The following is a 22,978-nucleotide window of genomic DNA, read 5'->3' on the forward strand; positions in this document are numbered from 1 at the left end:
ATAATACATTCATAAATTTTGAAAAAAACTTTACTGTCTTTTCTTTACGATGTACTCGCAGCATAACATTGCCATACCAAGCTCATCGAAGAATGTATATCTCTTTGGAAAAAAATTATTTCTGTTTTTTCTTTCATATACAAAAGCCATACCAAACGCCGCAGATTAGTGGTACATTCATTATATCCTAATATTGGCACCGTGTATTTACGTGCGTAAAATTGCGTATCTACGAGAGAGGCACACAAAGAATGATCCGAGAATGATTCTTAAAAGTATATATTTATATACATTCTCATCTAGAGTACTGTGCTACATTGTCATCGTCATGACGGTAAATTAAAACTTGACGGCAATAATTCTCGTTTTTTTTTTTGGATACAGTTCCGTCGTTGACATAAGCGGTAGAAAAAATATAATGTTTATCTCGATGAATGTTCGACTTTTAGAGTGTTTATTGCTAATAAAAATTTAAGCAAACCCTTAGTAATGAATTCTCCTTGACAAGAATAATTTATTTTTGAATTATTTACTTTTGAGACATGAGATGATATTAGTTTATATATTTAAATATTTTTTTCTCTTGATGACTATATAGTTTTGCTAAATTACTCACCGAACTCTCCGTCAAAATATTTTTTACAAATATAATTTTTAGTTTTTTTTTGCGATATTGTTTAATAAAAGGCTGTGTAGTTCAGGTGTATATGTATATAACAATAGCTTTATCATTTCATCGAAACAGACATCATAAAAACGTTGAAAGCACACACGAGATACAGCAAATATTTATAGAAATACGTCATACTACATGTAACTATATTACCAATTACAATTACAATCGCGTTTCGAAAGTGTAGACAGACATATGCTAGACGCACATGATTTTTATATCATATATCATGATAATGCATTTAATTTCACGTGTGAAATTTCGCAATAGTATGTCGCACACAGTTATTCGCTCGAATCTCCCTTGGTCCTCTCTCGTTAAGTATCCTTACGATAAATTTAAAAGTGGCAAAATAATTTTTAAGGAGTTTAATGCTAGCATTCAGTTTTCATCATTGCACACATTGTCATTTGTCCTGGCCTGAACGATTTAGTTTGTTCAATTTTAGAACGTTTACGTCCAAAGCCACAAAGTTATCTACAGAGTAGGCATTTATTTTTTCCTCTCTTTTTTCTTGTCAGCAACGTTATATTTTAAAAGATTGTGACCTTCTCTGTCCGATCGACAGTATAACCAGGATGCCACAAAGAACGCTGGGATATATATAAACGATAACGATACATGCATACCTTTTTCCATTTCGATATCATGAATGATCCGCGACAGGTCGAGCTTGCGGTCCCAAATAACACACAAACACGGCATACGAAAAATATTCAGGCATTCTCCTATAATAGGACTCTCTTCGTCGCTGACAATCGTCGAACGAGGCTTCTACGGTTAGAACTGCACTCTTCTCTTCATCTTCCACGGCCCGTTTTCATCTGGTGAACGAACAGGAGAGAGGGCCGTTTTCCCGACTGGCGTGGACTAAAGTGTCTCCAGGAAATTCTGTACGAGTAGGGTTGGCGTAGTCACCCGCGTCTTCCCTTTTCTTGGCTGCTTGCAAGTCCGCACGTTGCAACGCGGAGCCCGCTGCAGCTGCTCCGACTTGTTGCTATCTTGTTCGAGCTGCACCGATACACTGGCTACGCGCGGCCTCGAACATCCATTCTCCTACAACAGACAATTACCGATGCTCGAGCGGAATTTGCGACCATTCCGTGATTTGTTTGAATGTCGATGTATGCATGTGGATGATAATTTCTGTGCTTGATTGTGTATGACACACACTAGGATATATGTGAATTGATTTAACAGAGAGAGAGGGAAAGAGAAAGAAAGAGAGAGAGAGAGAGAGAGAGAGAATCATTATTATATACATACTAAATTAATGACACAGGTGTGTTATATGTAGGGATATAGTTAAGGAAAAGTTAAATAGTAAATGGTAATAATAAAATGCGTTAATTAATTAGTACCATCACTTTCGAATAGCGATGAGAGCGAATATTAGTTTGAACGCACAAGTCTCGGGTGGACTGAATGCAGTTTCAGGATTATGAAACTTTAATAAACTTTACTTACTATGCATGTCATGTTTCCAGCTACGGCTGACACAACTTTTGCGTGTATGTGCCTAACACGCATATATCTATGACAATACCTTTAATTCTTCTTTCTACACGAATTTATTCAATGTAGAATAAAGTGAGAAATAACAGAGATTTAATAATAGAAATTTCAAATATCAAACACATTTTTATGCTTAAATATTTGTTAATTTGTTAAAATTATCAATGTAGAAATTAATAATTCCAAATCTATTACGTCACGATGATTTATAATTATGTATAATCACACTTTAAAATTATATTTATATATCTATATGTTCATGTATTCTTTAGCATATATTAGCTTTTGAATGAAAGATGTAGGGATTGCATTTTTTTGATTGCATGATTTCAAAAAAATATTCGACTATCTTTGAAACTAGTTCATAAATGTAAAAGAGTTTTACGATTATGGCATGTGATGGCATGTGATAATTATAAAAGCGATTTAATCCGGACAAAACGGTAAAAGGACAATGTGTGCTTAAATGCGCAAGTTTTTACGGCTGAAATTTTTAATGAGTGGAACAAGTCGTGCCCGAGCCAATTAAGTTGCCGTAGAAACGAGACCAGAATAAAAAATGGAGAACAAAGGGGAAAAAGATTAAGCGGAGCTATATCTATTTAATTAGAATTATGGCAAAACACAACGCGACTGAAGAATTGTAAAAGGATAGCAGATAATAGCGAAAGAAATAGCAAACAAAATTTATGAAACATTTGCACATTGTGCCAATATTACTAACCGATATACAGAGATTCCGTTGGTGTTGATGAGCCCTTTGACGAGATTCGCTTTGTAGCTCCCACGCACGAATATATAAATCCCCGCGATAGATGAAGCCTCCTCGTTTTGCTCGCAACATTAAATGCCATCTGAAACAAAGAGAAGAAATAAAATTTCGCATTGTTTACGTGCTACGATACGCGTATATCTGTTTATTTTCATTATAAAATATTATGTTGTTCACGAAATAACGAGCTATACTCTTTATAAAATGTGCAATGTTTTTAAAGATTTGCATTTCATGTAAATTATGGAAGGATTAATAATTGTTGGAAGAGAGTAGAGATTTTTTGAATTTGGATCTTCCTCCAACAATTATTTAATGATTATAGAAACTTCAAAAATCTCAACGTCCGCTTGTGCACTGATGAAGTACCATCATTTATTTCCGCTCGCACTCTTTAAAAAATAAATTCGTAAATGACGTACCTTTTTTTACGCGTCACTTGCGCGTTAAATTCATTCCTGCTCTCCCTACTTTAGCTAAAGTATCGTGTTTACGAGCCGTAAAAAAGGGGAATACGGGAAGTTGTGTGAATAGATGGAAGCGACACAAAAATACATGACCTTATATCCGTGTACAAATTTGACTTGCGAATTTGCGACTATAATATCTCACTTAGTATTCTCACTGTAAAATATTTGGAACTTTGTATTTCTATTGGATCGCATTACTATTTGTTTACCCTTGATTGTAACGTTCGCTGAAAGAACAACTCATGCATTAATTGATCTTGTTGCAGTTTGAACAGTATTGAGATTTACGTTCTTAATCGTCTATAGAAAATGCAATGTCAATGCAATTTGCATAATTTTTAAATAAAAAGTCTATTGTTATATGTATTGTAAATTTCACAAATTAACTCACGTAATGCAGAAAAATATGTCTTTAATTTCGCACGAATCGCACCATAATTATAACCTAATAGCTAACGTTCTAATTCGCAATCGAATAAATCTTGTGGTGTCAAAGTGAACGTAGCGTTGTCCCGGCTGTACATTGCCCGAATAATCTTGATTGTTATCAAGGCTGTAACATTTACGGGGAGGTAGTTAGAGCAGATTCGAGGCATCGACAATACCAACGTTTTCGTACTGATTAATCGAAAATGCATGCCTATGTATATCGAATAGCTTTATCCTTCATCCTGTATCAATGTCGATATCGATCCGCGCCAGCGACAGCGTTGACGTTCGACTGGCCTGACTGTAATCGCGACGTGACTTAGCAATCTCAAATGCGTTCGAGCGCATCGGGTCAGTTTGAAATCGTTCGCGATCGATCGTACGTATTATCGGGAGACAGTAGCAATTGCAGCAATACGGGCCTCTAACGCGATGCAAATAATATTAAAATAAAAGTGCTAGCTGAAAAAATGTTTCATATCAACCAATAAAAAATTCAAGAGCAGTATTAATGTCGAATGAAGATTGAAGATGGATTTAAAATTTTAATATATTCAATTTTGATGTTACAAATATATATTGTCTCTATGGAAATATATATTCTCTCTTGTATGCGTCTCCCCTTTCCCTCCATTATTACGAGCAAAAATGGAGATGGTGCTTTTGCGCCGACATCCGTATATCGTCGCACACATGTCACTTGCAATTTCATCAAAGGATTTAAAGATTAAAGTTTTGCGGTGAGCATTGTTAAAACCTTGGTGCTTCGAGCGGACATTTGCGTGAAATAAACTCCAGCTCAACTGTGGTTATAACGAAGTGGTAACGCGCGGCTACTACAGGTTATATCTGTCGTTTGGTGGTACGCCGATAGACCAGATGAAACATGGAGCACCATGAATTATAAAATCGCTATTTACAACGGAAGATAGAGGCCATGTCGACCGGGAGCGGTCGCGCGCAAATCGAAACGCCAGTGTAATATCGCATCCTGCCTTGTGCAAAACGATAGCGCGGCAAAGTTTGATACAAAATTATTGCGGCACATGGGCATTTCTTTCCCGCATTCCGACATGTCCGGAATGTTGTTGCAGGTTGTTGCGAAGCGCGAGATCCGCTAGCAAGTCGTTTGCTGCGATCGTGACGATGCATCGTGGCAATTCCGCAATCGCCGCCGCAGACCGTCACTTTCATTCTACGCTTATCGTGAGTGCGTTAAATTTCCGAGAGAAAAAAAATATTTACTCAAACGCGCGCGTTCCATTTCATTGGTCAAATCTACAAAAGTGCAGGTAGCGTCGGTAAATTCTCGATTTATCAGCTCGTCGAGCGCTTAATGCAACGCAACGGCGACGACGTTATCGCACCCGTGGCATTATCCCCCGTAGAGTGGCTTTCCTCTGAATTTATATGTCCGATAGGGGAAAACGTGCGAGCGGGAGGGTAGTTTGACGCATTTCCACCGTAAATGTGCCAGCCATTCGATCGACTTTTACGTTGATCTTTATTCTAGATATTATTTTCTAGACGGTTGATTCGCGCGAAGTATTTATTTTATTCTAACAGGATTGTACAGCTAAACATGATATCTCTTGCTGTGTGCACAATGAAAATTTTACAATGCTTCAACGCTAATTAATGTGCTAATAAATATTTATTTCAATGAGTGAATTATGATCGATTATAAAATTATTGAAATCGGTATGATTTAATGATAGACAAATAAGCAAATTTAAACGATAAAACACACGAGATATTTCAAATTTATTTTCATTCGAACTTTCGGTGCTCGCTGCGTATAACTCTGCATTTTGCAGTAATTTAGCCAATGTTTCGGAAATTGGACATTTGTATGATTCTTTAAATGGAAATTCATTGGACGGAAAACATTTATAGTAATTTCATATGCAATGATCAAACGATTTTAGTATACGGAAAATGCGATATGCCTCTAAACCATAATGATAATCGGCGATATTTTCGACGGATGTTATTCCTCTCTATTGGATAACAGACACAATTTTAATTAAGTTAGCGATTAATTCGACTATGAAAAGATATTGATTTAAATAATATTATTTAAAACAAATAATTATGAAATGTGACGTTTATTATATTCAATGATTTTTATTTATTAGCCAATCATTTATTTATTACTAACCAAGATCATTTTACATATAAATAAAATGTTTATTTAATTAACGAGTAACGCGATGCTTAACGTTATAGAGTCATTAATAAATATACTTTTATTTTTTAAATATACTTTTTCATTCGTTTTGTATTGAAATATATATCGTTAAATTACTTCGTGAAAAAGAGGGATAAATGAAAATACAATACCAAAAAAAAAATAAGTATAGAGACCGGAGAATTTATTTCTCATTTCTTTTATAATTCATTTTATAGTCCATTCTGAATATGAGCACTTTATAAAATATCACTCCATTGTTAGCGACAATATAAAAAGATTTTCGTCAATGGCTCAGAAAATTGCGTATCAATCTTATTTTCGCAAGAAACTAAGATATGTCTCGATGATTTATCGTACGCGCGAACGTATAATATATTCTAATATCTAGAACAAATTTCTTTTAACTTTTTATTATTATTATAAATCATACAATTATATATATATATATATATATATATATATATATATATCTTTTTTTATTGGATTTTGTGTTTTATCACATATAGCGGTTCAATTTAATTATTCATCAAATATAATTGTAATTAATTGCGAATAATGTAAATAAAAGGATATTTCATAGAGAACAATTCTAATACATATGCTAGATATAATATTTTCCCATATAATATTTTCTTCAAAGAAAATAAAATATTACATTCTATATAATTATAAAAAATGTGCACGCTCTAAAAGAAATTATAGCATTTTAATTTCATAATTTCAACACTCATATGCATATATATATCTTACATATTTCTGTATACGCTATATGCATTGAATATGTATGTGATCTCTCTGTTTGAATACATTATGAAGAAATGTCAAGAGAGTGCTTTTCTCTTACATAAAGTATTCGATAAAAGATATGATACTTTCATTGTTTCTTAAGCTAGTTCAAAGGAAGCAATTTTCTTAAAATGATATCGTAATATGTCACATGTCCAGATGGTTTCCTCCACAGTGTCAATATCATATTGTACGTCTATAAAAGCGGACGTGGTCGAGATACCCGATATCAAGCTACATGCCGATCGCGACACTTAATTACTTTAGATCGGAAACGGCGTGTCCCGGAGCGAGGCACAAATGAAACCGTGACCCAATCAACGAAAACCACGGGCGATTTATGAGAAATTAATCCTACTATCACGAATCCAGTGGAAAGTGGATATAACGGCAACCTGCCTCGGCTTGGCTTTAAATAAATGAAACATGAAGCACTCTCATATTATAGAAAGTTCCTAGAACATTCTCTGTCATATTAACGATGTCGCGATTCAAAATAATATAATTAAACAAGGTCACTGCTGCCCGTTTGCCGCTGGATTGAACAATACCCTTCAAACTTTGTTTTGCACGTTTATTGATAGACAGGAAAATATATCTTGATTAATATAATTATTCTATACGCAATGTATGCCGTTCTGATTCACTACATATTGAATAATAATATAATAATAATATTGTCCCAGCAAATAATAAATATATATTTTTCGCAAACAATAAATAAGTTAAACATACACAAGCATATAAGATGCATTAGTGAATGCGACGTGATAAATAACAAATAGATGGAAACAAATGTTTAGCATTTACCCGACCGTTCTTGGAAATCTCCATTAAATTAACCCCACCGCCCTCCATCATCGCTAAATTAATTCTGTTGGAAAGTCACATTAAACGTTATTTGCATCATTTGGCATTTATTTATAGACTAGTAATAATCATGATTTACATATAGACTAGTAATAATCATATTAATATTGTTGTGCATCTATTTTCATCTCGTATAAGTGACAGATTTTCCGTTTTCTTTCAGTCAGATATACATGGCAGCTACGATCCACCAAGTCGTTACGGATTGTGGAATTTATATTTGCATTTAAAATCCGAGCGATGCGCCACATCTGTCAAACGCATATTGAAATTTCACGTGTGGTAGCAACAGACATAGAGAGAGAAAGAGCGAGAGAAATTCGCTGCTCGACTGCCTATCCGCCGGCGCCTCTCCAAGCGTTGTTTCTCCAAAATTTAACCCCTCTTTCGCCCCGATGCTCCTACATCCCCCGAGCCACGCCTCCCTGACCCTGCAAAACTCGTATACGCTCGGACGACGCCAGTACGCCGCTGGTATGTCGCTCTTCGTTGCTAGCAACCAGTTGAGAGAGAGAGAGAGAGAGAGCGAGAGAGAGAGAGAAAGAGAGAAAGAGAGAGAGAGAGAAAGTCGGCTACAAAAACAGCGCGAATCGTCGCAGGCAAATTTACTGTGCGTGTTTTATAGGCGCTATTTGCACACACACGTACACATATACAAGGGGGACGCAGGGGGATTACAGTGCGAGGGTGGAAAAATAGGCGACGGAGGAGGTGGCGGTCGTAGCGAAAACACGGGAATCCACCACTTGCGCGCCCGTTATCGTATAATCTACGTATGTACGAGACGCGGCACGTACATAAACGCCCGGATTCCCGACACTGAGACAAAATGATCGCGTCGACTCACATAGACAGTGCCGAATCTGTTTTTTTTCGCATTCTTTCTTTTTTACATTTGCTCTTCGATATATTTCGCATAAAATACGAAAATTGCGTGGAATTTTTAATCAACTCACGCGGAACGAAGATCGAGCCCGAAGAGCTTGCCGGGAAAAAAAAAATTGAATTCGTTCGCTGATTGCGAATCGACGTGTGCGCTAAACGTACCGAGTACTTGCCGCGCGAATAAGCCCGCCGCCCGATCCACGCAACGCTGCAAAGCCCATCTGAAATTGAAAGGATTTCCGCGCGACGATACTACGCTTCGCCGCATGCACGGAATTTGCAACACGCGGGCGAACCCGTGTTTGTACACACAGTATCGCGTTTGTACCGGGAAAATTACGAATTTCGACATTACGTTGCGCTCTCGAAACTGTTCTCCGAAAGAATGTAAATTTGATACTATCTTAAATGTAATTCTATGGAATACACTTGGCGTAACGCTTCCCTTTATTCTAATGTTTTCGCGTGAGCGATAAAATGCGTGGAAAATCCAACACATGATGCTGTTCTCACGGTAACTTTGAAATATGAAAATGCTTTTTAATCCTCCTGGAAGCTGTTACTCCCGCTGTAATAGCGACTATAGATACGTCCAGAAATTCGCGTACGAAGCTCGCAAATGCTCACCTGATGATGAGTTGATGTACCCTGGACCACTGACCTCGGGACCTCAGAATTCTGAGTGTACCGATAAGCGAAGGTTTATGCGACGGGAAAATCTTCATGGCTTTGAAATAGTACTGGAGCGAGGGCAGCCATTTACCTGAAAGAGACGAAGCAAGTTTCTCGCGAATGTAAATATGCTTTTAATTATGTGCGTACCGCTTCGTAACAGACGGCTCGACGATGAGATTATTCTATCTTCGACGACAAGCATCGCTTTTCCTCTATCGGGGATTTATATGTCTTCCATGTCTTGCTACACTTTAAGCTTATTTCGTTTAATAACTCACCGTTCTTGTACAACCAGTAAGCATACTCAGTGAGAGCGTCCGGGTTTCGTGGCTGAAGATGAATTACATGCCTCAGGAGTTCGCCTGTTGCAGGACCGGTGGCGATCCTAGCCAGAACTCTAAATGCTGGCGCATACGCCGGATCCAGTGACACGCATCGCTTCAGCATCTCGATGCATTCTTCAGTTCGATTAGTTCTTCTGAAAACAAAATTTTATTGCGAATTGTAAAATTGTAACTATGAATGTCTTACACAGACTAAGCATTACTAGGACGATCAATACAGATAATTCACAATATATATGACACATTGTCATATATTCATCAATTTAATTTTTTTATATATTTTTTTTATATATTTTTTATATATTTTTTATATATTTTTTATAATTAATTAGTAAAAGTTATATTTTTTATAATTAATTAGAAAAAGTTATATTTTTTAAAAATTAATTAGTAAAAGTCGCGTTATTAAAACCAAGTAAATAATGTTATACGAGAATGACAGTTGCGACAGCTTCTAATATATTTTATGTAAATAAAGATTGCAGTAGCCATGTGTATATAAAGAAAGAACATTTCAATAAAATATAATCAACGATGCACACAAACAGCGTATAATTATCATTTATTATTCTTAACCAGTAACGAGCAATTCGATTCTAATTAGTGTCAATTACAAATTTAATGGATACCGCATTCAAACAATATTATTTAATCATTCAATACCGACCGTGCGTCTCATTGCTTATGCGACTCGCTAAAATAATATCATTGCAATGTATTTCTTGTTTGGCTTAACCTACTGTGCAAATAAATGTGATGAAAATGCTACATTAAATTACAAAGTAGGTTGACGGGCAGGGTAAAAAAAGGCCTGGCGTTAAAAAGAACGACGGACAAGTTACCGTGGTAAATTCGGCATTCCCGTACAAATTGAACGGCAATTTCGCGAGCGCGTCCGGTTGAATTATAGTCGTGCGCTTTCATGTAATCGACTTTGCGCCCGACAAAAGACCCGGTAATTGTCAGAGAATGGCGACGCCAATAATGCCGATCGACAATGCCGTTTTTACTGTTTACGCCTGCAGCTGGAGCGATGCTTTTTGCCAATATCGCTCTATCGACATTTTCGTGTGATCGAAAGAGGAAATACTAACAGATAAAAGGGCATTTATATAGATACATATCTGCGCACAAAGTATGGTATATATCTTGGATTTAACTTAAAGTATTTTAAAACAGAGCTTTTCATAAATTTATTTTCTTTTTTTTTATTATATTTTATATTATTTTCTTTTAATTTTTGCATCCCGATTTTTTTAATTCCTAGGCAGAGAGAGTTTTTGAGATATATAATTATGCACATATAATTATTCAGAGAAATTCGTCACTCTATATAAATAATAATACATTATGTGACATTATATTGATGATAGTAGGAAAGTGAAATTCAATAAATATTAATAAATAAATCCCACATGTCATAAAATAACAAGTAAGTTTTTACGACATTTTCTTATAATGATTTTTGATGATAACGCGCGATAAATAATAATAATTTTATAATTAAAGTGAAAAGAAATAAAAGTATGTATCGTACGATCTATCCACAAATGTAGTCTCACACACACACACACACACACACACACACACACACACACACACACACACACACACACACATACTCTATTTTAAAAAGACAATCACTTTATTATAGTACATGTCATATAGATACGGTATATTTTTCATGCGTAACACACAATATACATTAACATCACTTTCCATCACGTATTTGAGTCATTGCGTAATTTATTCAACGCGCAAGCGCTAATGTGCATTGCGTAAAATCAATTATATAGTAAATACGCCACGCGTTATATTATACATTAAATTACATTAAAAATGAACTGAGCTAAAATGTGTCGTTGTTTCAAGTATATAATGATAATATTATGCAAATGTCATATCGATACTATGCCATTATAATTATATAAATTAGCGCAAAAGGCTATTGCGTTAGATAGTTAATGAGTATAATCGGTTATTGCATTAAGCGTTATATAGGAAAAGTAAAATTTAGCAATATTACATAGATATTTTTAATACAAAAATACAAATAGATAGTTTTTATTTTTATAATTTTATTATTTATATAGCATACTATATAAATACTAAAGAATAGCAGAGGAAATGTTTTGAAAAAATGTTTAATTAGTTGTTGTATAAGTATATCATCGAATGTGTGTGTGTGTGTAGGTTTTACATAAAGATTTTTGAAAAAAAGAGAAAGAGAATTAAATGAGACGTCGCTTATTTTTCACGATTTACGCACGATGAGCGAGAAATTGTTACATTTACGCAACGGTCGACCGCGTGTATCCCACTTCTACCCTTAATTAAACTTTAATTTATCAAGTAGGAAGGCGTTAATTAAACTTTAATTTTAACCATGCCACCGGAATTACAGCTCAAGCTAAATTTACTGTTGGAAACGCTATTCGCTCTAGGTCGATGACCTGTTGAAAATAGTGAACTAAAAGATGTGGAAGATATTTTTATAACACGAAAACGATCAAAACAATTTCTAAGTATATTTTATAATTTTACTATTATAAGTAATATTGACATAATGCGAGTCAATGCGTTATAGTCCCTTCTCCTCTGATGAAGTAATTAATGAACATTATTAATAATCTTTGATTAGTGTATGTATCATCTTTCGAAGAAGATGTTATTCACTAACCTGTACAATCGTCCCAGATTATAATGAGCATTTACGTGGCCAGGTTGAGCATGAATAGCTGCTAGAAAATGATGTTCCGCTTGAGCATCTATCGTGAGAGTTCCAAGATTATTATGCGCACTGGCATAACCTGGCCAAAGCCTGAAACAAGTAAAATTATTTTTTTAATACTTACAATCTCTCATCTATAATATACATTCATGTTATGATTGTAATTTGCGTAAAATGTGTCACAAAAATATAATAATTGTTATTTCTTAACATCAATCTTATTTTTATAAGAAACTATCCTTCGTTTTTTTTATTTTTTATGGTGCTATATAAAACGATAATAATTCGATAAAATATCATTCCATAATTTTTAAATATAATTAAAAATTTCGCACGCGATAACTATGCAGAATGATGAAATTACTTAAATGAATCAAAGATCACGGACAATTGAATAAAGGAAAAAAATGGGAAAGTGAAGAGTGGGTTTGGTTCAACAGGACGCGAAAAGAAACAAAAGGATGGATTGAATCGCGCCAACGGAGGCTCTACAAGCGAGATAATGGATCGGAATTACCCCGGGCCGAATCCATTAGCCTTTGATGGCTTTCGTCATTCTAGGAGAATAGTATTTCCTACGAATCACGATCGAACGCATTTTCAAAACGTTTACTAGAGATATCGATAGATAATTGGCCGACATTTAACGCACACAAACACAACTTTTATTTATTGAATACGTTATTCAATTATAATGTATATTATAACGCAATTTGTTCAATCAACAATTTGTACGCAATTTATCGCTCTCATTTAAAATAAAAAAAAAGAGTATCTTCTCTAAAAGGAACAAATACCGCATTTAATTACATCGCAAATGCATTTAAATACATTACTTGCTCTCAAATTGATTTTCAATATCTGTCGCAAAATATATAATTTCGAAATTCTAAAATACTTTGTATGTATAAAAACCACAAGTAAATAATATGTTAATTTAGAATATTTCAATATTGAAATAGATATTAATTGAAACAGATATTAATAAATAAAACTAGTCGAGAATCGAATAGATAAAGTTAGAAATTGGATGTATTACATACATTACTCGCATATTGACTCAATGTCAACACACATGTGACTATATCAAGAAATATTAGAAGAGAAAGATATTCACCAGCAACATCTAAGCTTGGCTGTTTTGTAACGGTATGAGAGCCTGACAGGGGCTGTTTCCGAGAGCTCGGTAAGGGACTGTCAAGGGCGAAGAAAAATACGGAGATAGGATTCGTGTAAGAGTTACACAGCGGAATGAGAAAAGCGGATAAAGGTCCAAGAGAAAATCCAATGTATCTATTCCAATATCATGAAAAAAAGACCGCAGAAGTTTATACACGTTTTATACACGTATATATTTTTACTAACGAAAGTGCCTATTTCCATACGTGCTGGGTATAACGATATAGCTTTCAACGGAATAAAATATAACGGTATAAAATAAAGTGCAAAGTTTAAAGAAAATATATAAGATAAATTTTCATAAATATAATTAATATAATTATGTAAAAAAACTGTCACTTTATTATTTCAAATTTTACGTCAAGATTCAACGACAGCGTTCACAAAATAAAACGAAAATTTTTCATCGCCGTCTTGGTTATGGATAGTTATCAAAAATTCTTTGGAATTTCTTCCACCGTCTTAAAATGCAGACATGCCTTATACCTTGGCTTCCCTGCCTTCGGGAAAGAGGATTGCGTAGAAGGTATGCGTTGCATCCGTCGAGGATAAGTCACAATCCGTGAAAATGCTAAGAGTGTGCGTGGGACTGAGAATACAAGGTATTGAAGGATGACGAAGTCTATTCGAGTAGTAGCGAGTTCGCGTGCTTACCTCTAGGAAAATTCGGTCGAAAATCACGACGGATTCAGAAATTGCTAAAACTCGGCACAGCTCGAAAAGAATATTGTCCTGTCGAATGAAACAAGAAAGTTTCTGTAAGGAATTGACGTAAATCGCCGTTTATTCGAATCTCATGGGGAGAAGTGTCGGTATGGGAAATCTGATTTATTTGAAAGACCGCTTAATAGGATCAATTTAGAAAGGCAAACCATCTATGACGAAGATAATCTGCATGTTCTTCAAACAGAAGTCCCAAATCACGCGGTTGCGGAACGTCGCAGTCATCATTTTGCCCAGAAGGATAATTACCGTTCACGCTCGGTGATCTTCTTTTAAATTTTAAAGTTTGTAAAAATGTCTCTATATACTTTCTTAAATTATTATAATTGAGACATATAACGTGAAGGTATGTATTTTCGAAAATTGATAGTGATAAGAACCGAATAATTTAAAAACATTATAATTACATCATCTACATATTATCTTTTTAAATTATATATTTCACTTTTATTTATTATAGTTATCTTTGAGAAGATAAAAAGCTATTATATACTTTTTCCAATCAATCTCCGAAGCGATGCTCGAGATGCGTCGCACGTTTCCGAGGATAACTCGAGATCGAGTTAAGAGAAAATCAATCAGCTGTTTCGCAAACTTCGTTAAAAGTTTTCGTGCGCGTGTGCGGATGCTATCGAAAGCGCTCTTTGAAAATCACAGCTTGAAGAAAGTCGAAGGGAAGGTACTTCGCGTATCAGTTTACTTTTTGTTGCGCACGTGATTAAATCGTCGCGTCTTTCATACTGGGCAAGCAAAACATTTGATAATCCCGGATTTTCATATCTCCCCATCTACGTAGGCTTGTTTCGCTGCACGATCGCAACATGCTCACTACCGAGTGCAAAACAGCCTCAGGAGCTAGTCGTCTCCATAAAGCTGTACAAAGTTTTAATGAAGGCTACTTTGTCGAATAGAGTCTAATCTCTCGCAACAATTTTTCATTTGTGCTAACATAAAAGCACATGTTCCTGGCAAATAATCCGTCCGTAAGATATGATCGACAACTGCATAGTAAGCAGCAAAAATTTAATCGAAAATTATGCCATGTATGTTTCATATAAATTATTTAGTAAAATATAAACTAAATTACTAATAAAAATAGATACAAATAAGAATTAATATATATATATATATATATATATATATCGATATAATATTTTATTTTTTATAGAATTAAAAATAATTTTATATTAAAATATTTGGATTTTATTTCAAATACAAATTCTTTTGTTTTTTGACATGAAAAATACACATTAAATGTATATGATATAAATAAATATATATACATAATAAAGAAATATAAATAAATATGTATATATATATATATATATATATATATATATATTTAACGATGAAAAATATATAACTCAAATATTTTACGTATTTCTCGTATTGCTACCATATAAATACTTAGCAAATGTCAAAATAATTAATCATACACGTTTTTAAATACTAGCTGCAAAAAAATTCCTTTCCTTCCTCCCAACTCGAGATTCTCTCATGCGACGCGCGGAATATGTGCTGTCGAAAACTCATGTAAAAGATGGAACGTCGTGCAGTGGTCTCCGGAGAGGGACGCAGAGAAACCTCGATATTTACACGTCAGGGGTTGCCACCCCCGTAAAGTATCCGGCGGGGTACCACGCGTGCCAGGAGTGTCTCTTTATTGGATAATAAATAACCTGTTTCATTTATAAGAAGGAGATAAAGTGCGGTAGACTATGCTCCCCGGATAGATCCTTCCTCACCGAGCCCCTTTCCTGCAGCATCATTGCCCGGAAGTTGAAATTGCCAAATATACGACGCACGTGTTTTCTTTCCAACACACACACACACACACACACACACACACACATTATTAGCATTATTTAATAAGTCTAATATCAAAAGTCTTTTTCTATCACTAAATCATTGATCGGAAGAGAGACATATAATCATTAGACGTAAAGACATAGGATTGGCAATTTTATCTTAAATTTAATATAAGTTATAAACTTAATTATCGTTTGAAAGAGGCAAACAGCAGACTTTAATTTTAATGTTATTGCAAAAAAGATAGAAACTAGATGTAACGAATTTTATTTTACAAAAAATTATATCTAATTTTATTAGTATTCCGTGTGTATGTATAAATCTGTTTTAAGCAATTAATAATAAATTGGCAAATATGTGTCGAGAAAATAAAAACGTCTATAATATTTAAAATTAAAAATGTTGCTTTACAACGAAGAGAAGAAGAGAAGAGAAAGAGAATGAGTTTTTTTAAGATATTCAAAAATCAGAAGTAAAAGCAAAGGGAGAAATGGCGATCTTGTACATCGAGACCGTAAACTAAATTTAAATTCAAATACCGTACTCAACGAACTCGTTGCATTACAATTTACCGTCGGTATTTACTGTAAAAGAAAGCCCGTCTGTGGCTAACCTAAGACAGCTTGGTGCTTGCAAGATTCCTCGTCGTAATTTTCAGTACACCAGCTTTATGGCGGTAAAGTATCGTAAAGTTAAGACAGCAACGTTACCGGACTTTTGAAGATTGAAAGAGAAAGAAATAAAGAAGAGTTAAATCAGAAGATATGTATGTATATATCAAACTCGACTGTTGATTTGATAAATGAAAATACGAACAAAAATATATTTATTTATTATTTTCATTATCCTGTTAAATAAGTTCAAGATATTAAAAAAATATAATTTTTCTCTCAAAATAAAATTTATTACCACGTTAAAAGTTTGTTAAAGACTACCCTATTAAATATACATCTGTTTAGTATATCTTACATTTTACATAAAATAATTTTAATAATTACTTTTAACAGGATCGTGTTTTTTATCTGATAATAAATATGAGTTATTGTATCTACGGGTTATTATTTTTCTTTTTTTATTACCGTGAAAGAAATTTAAATAACTGGTACGATTTATTAAGATAATATTGATAAGTATTAATTCTGCATCGTTAGGACATTGCTTTCTATAAATATCTCATTGTGAACAATGAAACAATGACGATGCGTTGCTTTATTGTACCGCGAAGAATCGATGGGCAAGGTATAGGCTCACATTGCTCGCAGCACGTCGGAAATGTTGGTGGATAAATTGGCCGCACGGCTTCCACTGTACCTTCCCTTTCTGTAGTACTCTATACATCGTATGTTCATTGTACGCATGCACGTTTCATGTTGGTTCAATACGTTTCGATCGATTCGATAGATTCTACCACATTTCAAGCGAAAAAGATAATTCTACATATTCGCAATGATAAGAAAATACATGAAATTATAGAAAATTAGAAGTCAGAGACATTTTAACGAGTCATGTAGTAATAAATAATTATTACGTAAGCTGAGCATTACAAGTTATGCACGAGTATAGTTTTTACAATAGAATATTATTCTATAAAATCGCTTTATTTAAAATACAGCGAATGCTACTAAACAACAATACAAACTTTCTCATATACTATGCATGGTTACTGCATCTTAAACTAAGGGTAATTTTATTTCATTATTTTTACACTGGATGCGCGAGAAAGTTCCGCTTTATTCTTTGAATTAATAAATATACTATACAATGAATATACGTGGTAAACTTTTTAAAATAATCTTAATCTTTTATTTATATTTCTAAGACAAGTAAAAAAAAGTAAAAGATCTATGTAAAGCGATTCAATGGAAGATTCTCATTTGCATAAGAAGATAAACCGAGCGTAAAGAGCAATTTGTGCTAAATCAATGATTTTATATTACGGATGAATTTTTGCAAAGTGCACTTGAAGAGCAATATGTAGTAAATTATTGTTAGACTATCGATATTATTCAGGCAAATAGACGCTGTAGAACCGCGCAATTCGTTTCTGAACGTTTCCTTCTACTAGCGATTGTCCCGAGAATTTTTATTGCGGATCAGCGTATTCAAGGGATTTTCTTCGCACTTGATTTACTGCGAGATACAGAACCTGCACACACCAAGCATGGTTTTATGCCCGAGGCTGAATAATAGTAAAAGCGCGGCGTCGTAAAACTGCAATCAAATAATGCATTATCGTAAATATAAGGCTGTATAATGTCCATGTAAAATTCTGATGGTTTATATATCTCGTCCACTGCCGGTATCTATGGTCCAGCAACAATGCATCATCTGCAAATGGCGCATATCCCGGCGTAAAATAACGATATCAACTACAACCGGAAATTTTTAAAACTCGTGTACTGTTTCACACAAACATTGCGACAAATTTCCATAATATTTTGTTCGAGTAAATCTATTTTGTTTTTACATAGTATGATAAAATTTTGCAAGCGTCAATGGGAGGGAGATTAATGGAGGAAACAACTCGTTTATATAATTTATTTGCTTTCATTTATCTATTATATATAAAGTGACATATTTATTATTTGTATTATTATAATGAGATAGACTTTCTAAGAAAAATTAAGAAATTAAAGAGTAACTTTGTTTTTTATATACTCTAAGAAATACGGTAAGCGATGTATATACGAGAAATTTAAACGCGATAAGAAGATAGTCGTTGACATAAAAAAAGTAAAAATATCACGAAACTCTGACATTTCATGGTTGTCGACCGAGAGAGCGAACGGATGGACCGATAGGGAAGTAATGCAACATAACGTATCGAAAAGAGAGAGCGTTACGAGTAAGAGAGAGCGAAGAAATAACGTTTCTACGATACAGTCCGCTTTTCCCGGCGAATGAAAAGCAAACAGAAAAGTCGCGTCTTACCTCGATTCTATGACGTTCCATCGAATATGCTCGCCTCGCCTTTTTTATTCCGTACTTGCCTTCCTCTTTACCCTTCGCTCACAATTCTCAGGACACCTTGCGCCATTCTTTCCACGAATGCAATAAGCGCTACAGAGGGAAAAGAAGGGAAAAACGAGGGAGTGTGAGAGGCGAACTGTCTCGGAGCGAATACCCCGAGAGAACTCTATGTTCTTCCGGTGACGCTCAATTATTACTCGTGCACGGACCAGGTCAATCTCGGACTACTTTAAATTACTTACTCGGCGCGATATTCCGGAGGGAGGAGAAACTTCGCCGCGACTCTCCTCGGGGAAATTTCGTACGACAGATCGAAAACTAATTCGTCGCGCGAGGATCAAAACGAGAGCGGAATGTTGTAGGCGATAAACGAAAGTTGATTCAGCAAGATAGTAGAAATGTAAGATGTAGGGAAAAAAGATCGAGCTATCCATTTCGAACAGGATGTTGCGAAATCGCAAATTATGGCTACAGAATGTTGCGAATACGAGATGAACAAAAGATAGGTTGAACTTTCACCAATCTATCCAGCATCCCGTTCAGAATAGCGTATGATGCGATGATTTGGCGTATAAAACAAGCGAGGAAAATTGCCAGTTAACTGAAGATTCGATTTTTCAGAACCAAAACTGGCCGATCCGCAGAATGCGATGCGGTGACGGGAAATAGCGGAAAAAAGATGATAGAAAGAAAGAGAAAGAGAGAGGAAGGAAAGAGAGAGGTGCGACAGAATGGTTAGAGAGCTCAGCGTAGGAAATGAGATCTATAAGTGAACGAACTGGACGAGCGCGGGTGCACAGCCGAAATGCAATTTTCATCCAACTGCAGTTGTCCGCTCTTGCATCGCAGCGACTACAGCTGCCGACCAATTTTCTCCGTTCTCTCTTCCCTCCTCATTTATCTCAGTTTTTTTCCATACCGCGTCACCATTTTCTCGATATGTTTACTGGACTGATTGCATTCGCGTAGACAAATAATTCAATATTACGATAAAACAATCTGCGAGCGTGATGCTACAAAATGCATTACAACACGTTGCACATGGCAAAATGTACAAAGAACAAGAGTTCGATTTATCAGGTCGCTGCAGATGATTGCCCGATGATGAATCGCGTGACGCATACGCGTTGCAGAACTTTAAAACGGGAAACTCATTTATTTTTTCGACAGACGATTATTTTTTACGACGCGATCATCCTCGTTGCGCGATTTTCATGCTAGGTGGGATAACGAAATTCGCGAGATATACGTAGGGAGGAAAACGCGCAGACAGAAATTACAAGAGTACAGAACGATAGAGAATAGAAAGAAAAAGATAGAGAAAGAGAGAGAACGAAAAAGCAAACGACTGGTTACCACTTCATCTCGAGCGCAGTCGAGCCGCGGCTAATTAATGCACTTTTGTCGGTTTGCTACGGCCCTTCTCGCGCTATATATGAAATGGAAAAAAGGTTAGCCTATAATGGTTGAAAAGTGCGTGTAGTAATAAGATTATGCATTGCATTTATTATTCTTTTATAATATTCCATGTCTTCTATCATGCTATGCACGGAGAAATAAAGCTTAAACAAGTAATAAAAGACTATGATGACGTAAGAATCATTTCGAAAAATGAGAAAAATGAGATATAAAAATAATGCAGCATGAATGTGCATTTATTCTAAGATATTTTTTTTAATAATATTTTTCTATGGAAATGTGTGTATTATTCTATGGAAACCTGAAGCACAAAACAAGCATTTAGCGAGTTAAAAAAATGCAAATCATGGATTTGCAATTATATTGTACACCCTCCGACTTTATGCATTAATTTGCCGTCGTCTATCTCCTAAAGATGAAAGAATGATTACAAAGTTACAAAAGATACGAAGCCGAAAGTTAATTAAAATTTCTCAATAATACTGAAATTTATAAATAAATCTTCTTAATTACTTTCTCTCCCCTTTTTATCGCGTAATATCCTCCATAAAAGTTATAAAGCCATACTGAATACAAGCATATATATATACTGTGTGACACGTTCTTTCACAAAACAATATTCATATTCATGAATTCGTGTTTGATCTCTGTTCATCCGTAATTTTTTTATCAAAATTGATAAGTATAAAATAGAATAAATGATGGATTTTCTACAGAATTTCGATCATGATAACAAATTTTTTTCACGTGATTGTTTGTTATGGCAATCATCGATCCTTTGAAAAATTAATGATTTAATTATTGTGACATTTTACAGAGACAAAAATATTTCTAATAGATATTTAATAATTTTATATTTTTATTAGATATTGTGACAAATAGAAAGTGCAAGTACACAGTTTACGCAGATGGTCCGGCGATTCATCAATCAATTGATTCATCAATATAAGAAGCTGTCCTCGAGAAATGTATGACTCAATATATTGGCCACATACGAAGCAACAACACCGCGAATTGACGGTTATCTGACCCGCTGTTCAAACAACCACCAGACAAATCCGGCGCTAATGCTCGAAGACTACGTTCCAGATAATTTTGCTTATTTTAGTAAATTGCATTTGTAATCAGAATATTTTTCTTGCGTTAAATTATACACAGAATTTTGTCATAATATTGCGGCCTACTTTTGTGGATTTATTTTTAATTATGAGAGTTTAATGTACATATATATATATTCACTGAAGAAGGCTCGAACTGAGTCCGAAACGTTTGATGTGAATAAAGAAGAAAGATCGTCTAATGTGATCGTTTTCATGGATAATTTTTTTTTAAAACATGCCTTACAACTGCGTTAGCTCTTTATGGCCTCTTACTATATTTTATTTTAATATATATATATATATATATATATATATATACACATATATATATTTAAATTAAATTACATTTATTTCAAAAAATTACGTAAAGAATAAGATTTTATAATATACTACATTTTTAAAATATATATTTTACATATTCATTAAAATATATCTTAAATCTTAATATTTTTGCACATAATATGATAATTAGATGCCCTCTTAAAAACATGTTTAATTTCCACTCTATTTTGAGAATTTGCATATCGACATGTATATAACTTGCAATATAAAATATAATTTATCGGATTTATAACGCACTCATATGCTTGAATTATTTAATTGGATCCTTTGGTTTAATGCATTGCCATAAATGCTGTATGATCAAACATATTAATACTATTAATTAATACTGTTAATCTTTTTGACTCTGACAGCTTTACAGAGTCTAGTTATGTCGATATTATTTATATCTCATGTAAAAATAAAATTGATATAAATGTTATATTTGGATATGGTATTATAAATAAAATTTATGACAGTTTATGAAATGACAAATTATATTAATTGCTTTAACTATAACAAAATTAAATCGAAATTATAATGCTATCTGCTGTATATTTATATCGCGCCGATCATACATTTTAATGTAAACTTTTCCGTATCTGCGTAATTCGATTATTTTATAAATGATTGTCGCAATAAAAATATTTGTCAGAAAATGATAAATTAATGGTAATTAAAGATTTAATCAATTTTCTGATGCATATATTTAAAACATTCAAAAAACCAAGTTTATTCACAAACCAAGTAGAATAAGAAGCATTCATTTTAGAAATTTAATTACAATATATAGGAAATAATGAACTAAGTTTTTGTTATTAACAAATAAAAAATTTAAAATTAAAAGATTTCACTTTTTATTAAAATATAAGAATATAAAATTCGAGATATAATTTGTAAACATTGTAAGTGCTTAAGAAATAATTTTTTTACTAAATTATAATATATAATTAAAAGATTGCGCGCACTTCAAAACAAGTACAGATTGATATGTGAATGAGAACAATATATACGTTATTCCATGACTTGGAGATAACAAGAGACAGTTTTATATACAGAATATACGCAGTACATCTTTGAATTGCCAGAATTGAAGTAATTAAAAATGCCGTC

General features: G+C 34.0%; 1 protein-coding gene across 2 annotated transcripts in view; it reads right to left on the minus strand.

The window, feature by feature from the left end:
* Positions 1 to 546: 546 nt before the first annotated feature.
* The window catches only part of LOC105257643 (transmembrane and TPR repeat-containing protein 1), a 126,313-nt gene continuing 103,881 nt past the window's right edge, over positions 547 to 22,978 (minus strand). The window contains exons 11-15 of one of the 2 annotated variants that reach the window (XM_011268406.3): positions 12,294 to 12,434; positions 9,548 to 9,747; positions 9,222 to 9,357; positions 2,913 to 3,042; positions 547 to 1,729 (exon numbers count right to left, since the gene is read on the minus strand). In XM_011268406.3, the coding sequence (XP_011266708.3) occupies positions 1,544 to 1,729; positions 2,913 to 3,042; positions 9,222 to 9,357; positions 9,548 to 9,747; positions 12,294 to 12,434 (793 nt within the window). In that variant the 3' untranslated portion in view covers positions 547 to 1,543. Of the gene's footprint in view, positions 1,730 to 2,912; positions 3,043 to 9,221; positions 9,358 to 9,547; positions 9,748 to 12,293; positions 12,435 to 22,978 lie in introns of those variants that run through there. The other variant, XM_025411383.1, reaches the window with a different exon arrangement.

This window comes from Camponotus floridanus, unplaced genomic scaffold (assembly GCF_003227725.1).
Source record: "Camponotus floridanus strain SB8 unplaced genomic scaffold, Cflo_v7.5 scaffold4, whole genome shotgun sequence".
In the NCBI taxonomy this organism is placed as follows: Eukaryota; Metazoa; Arthropoda; class Insecta; order Hymenoptera; family Formicidae; genus Camponotus; species Camponotus floridanus.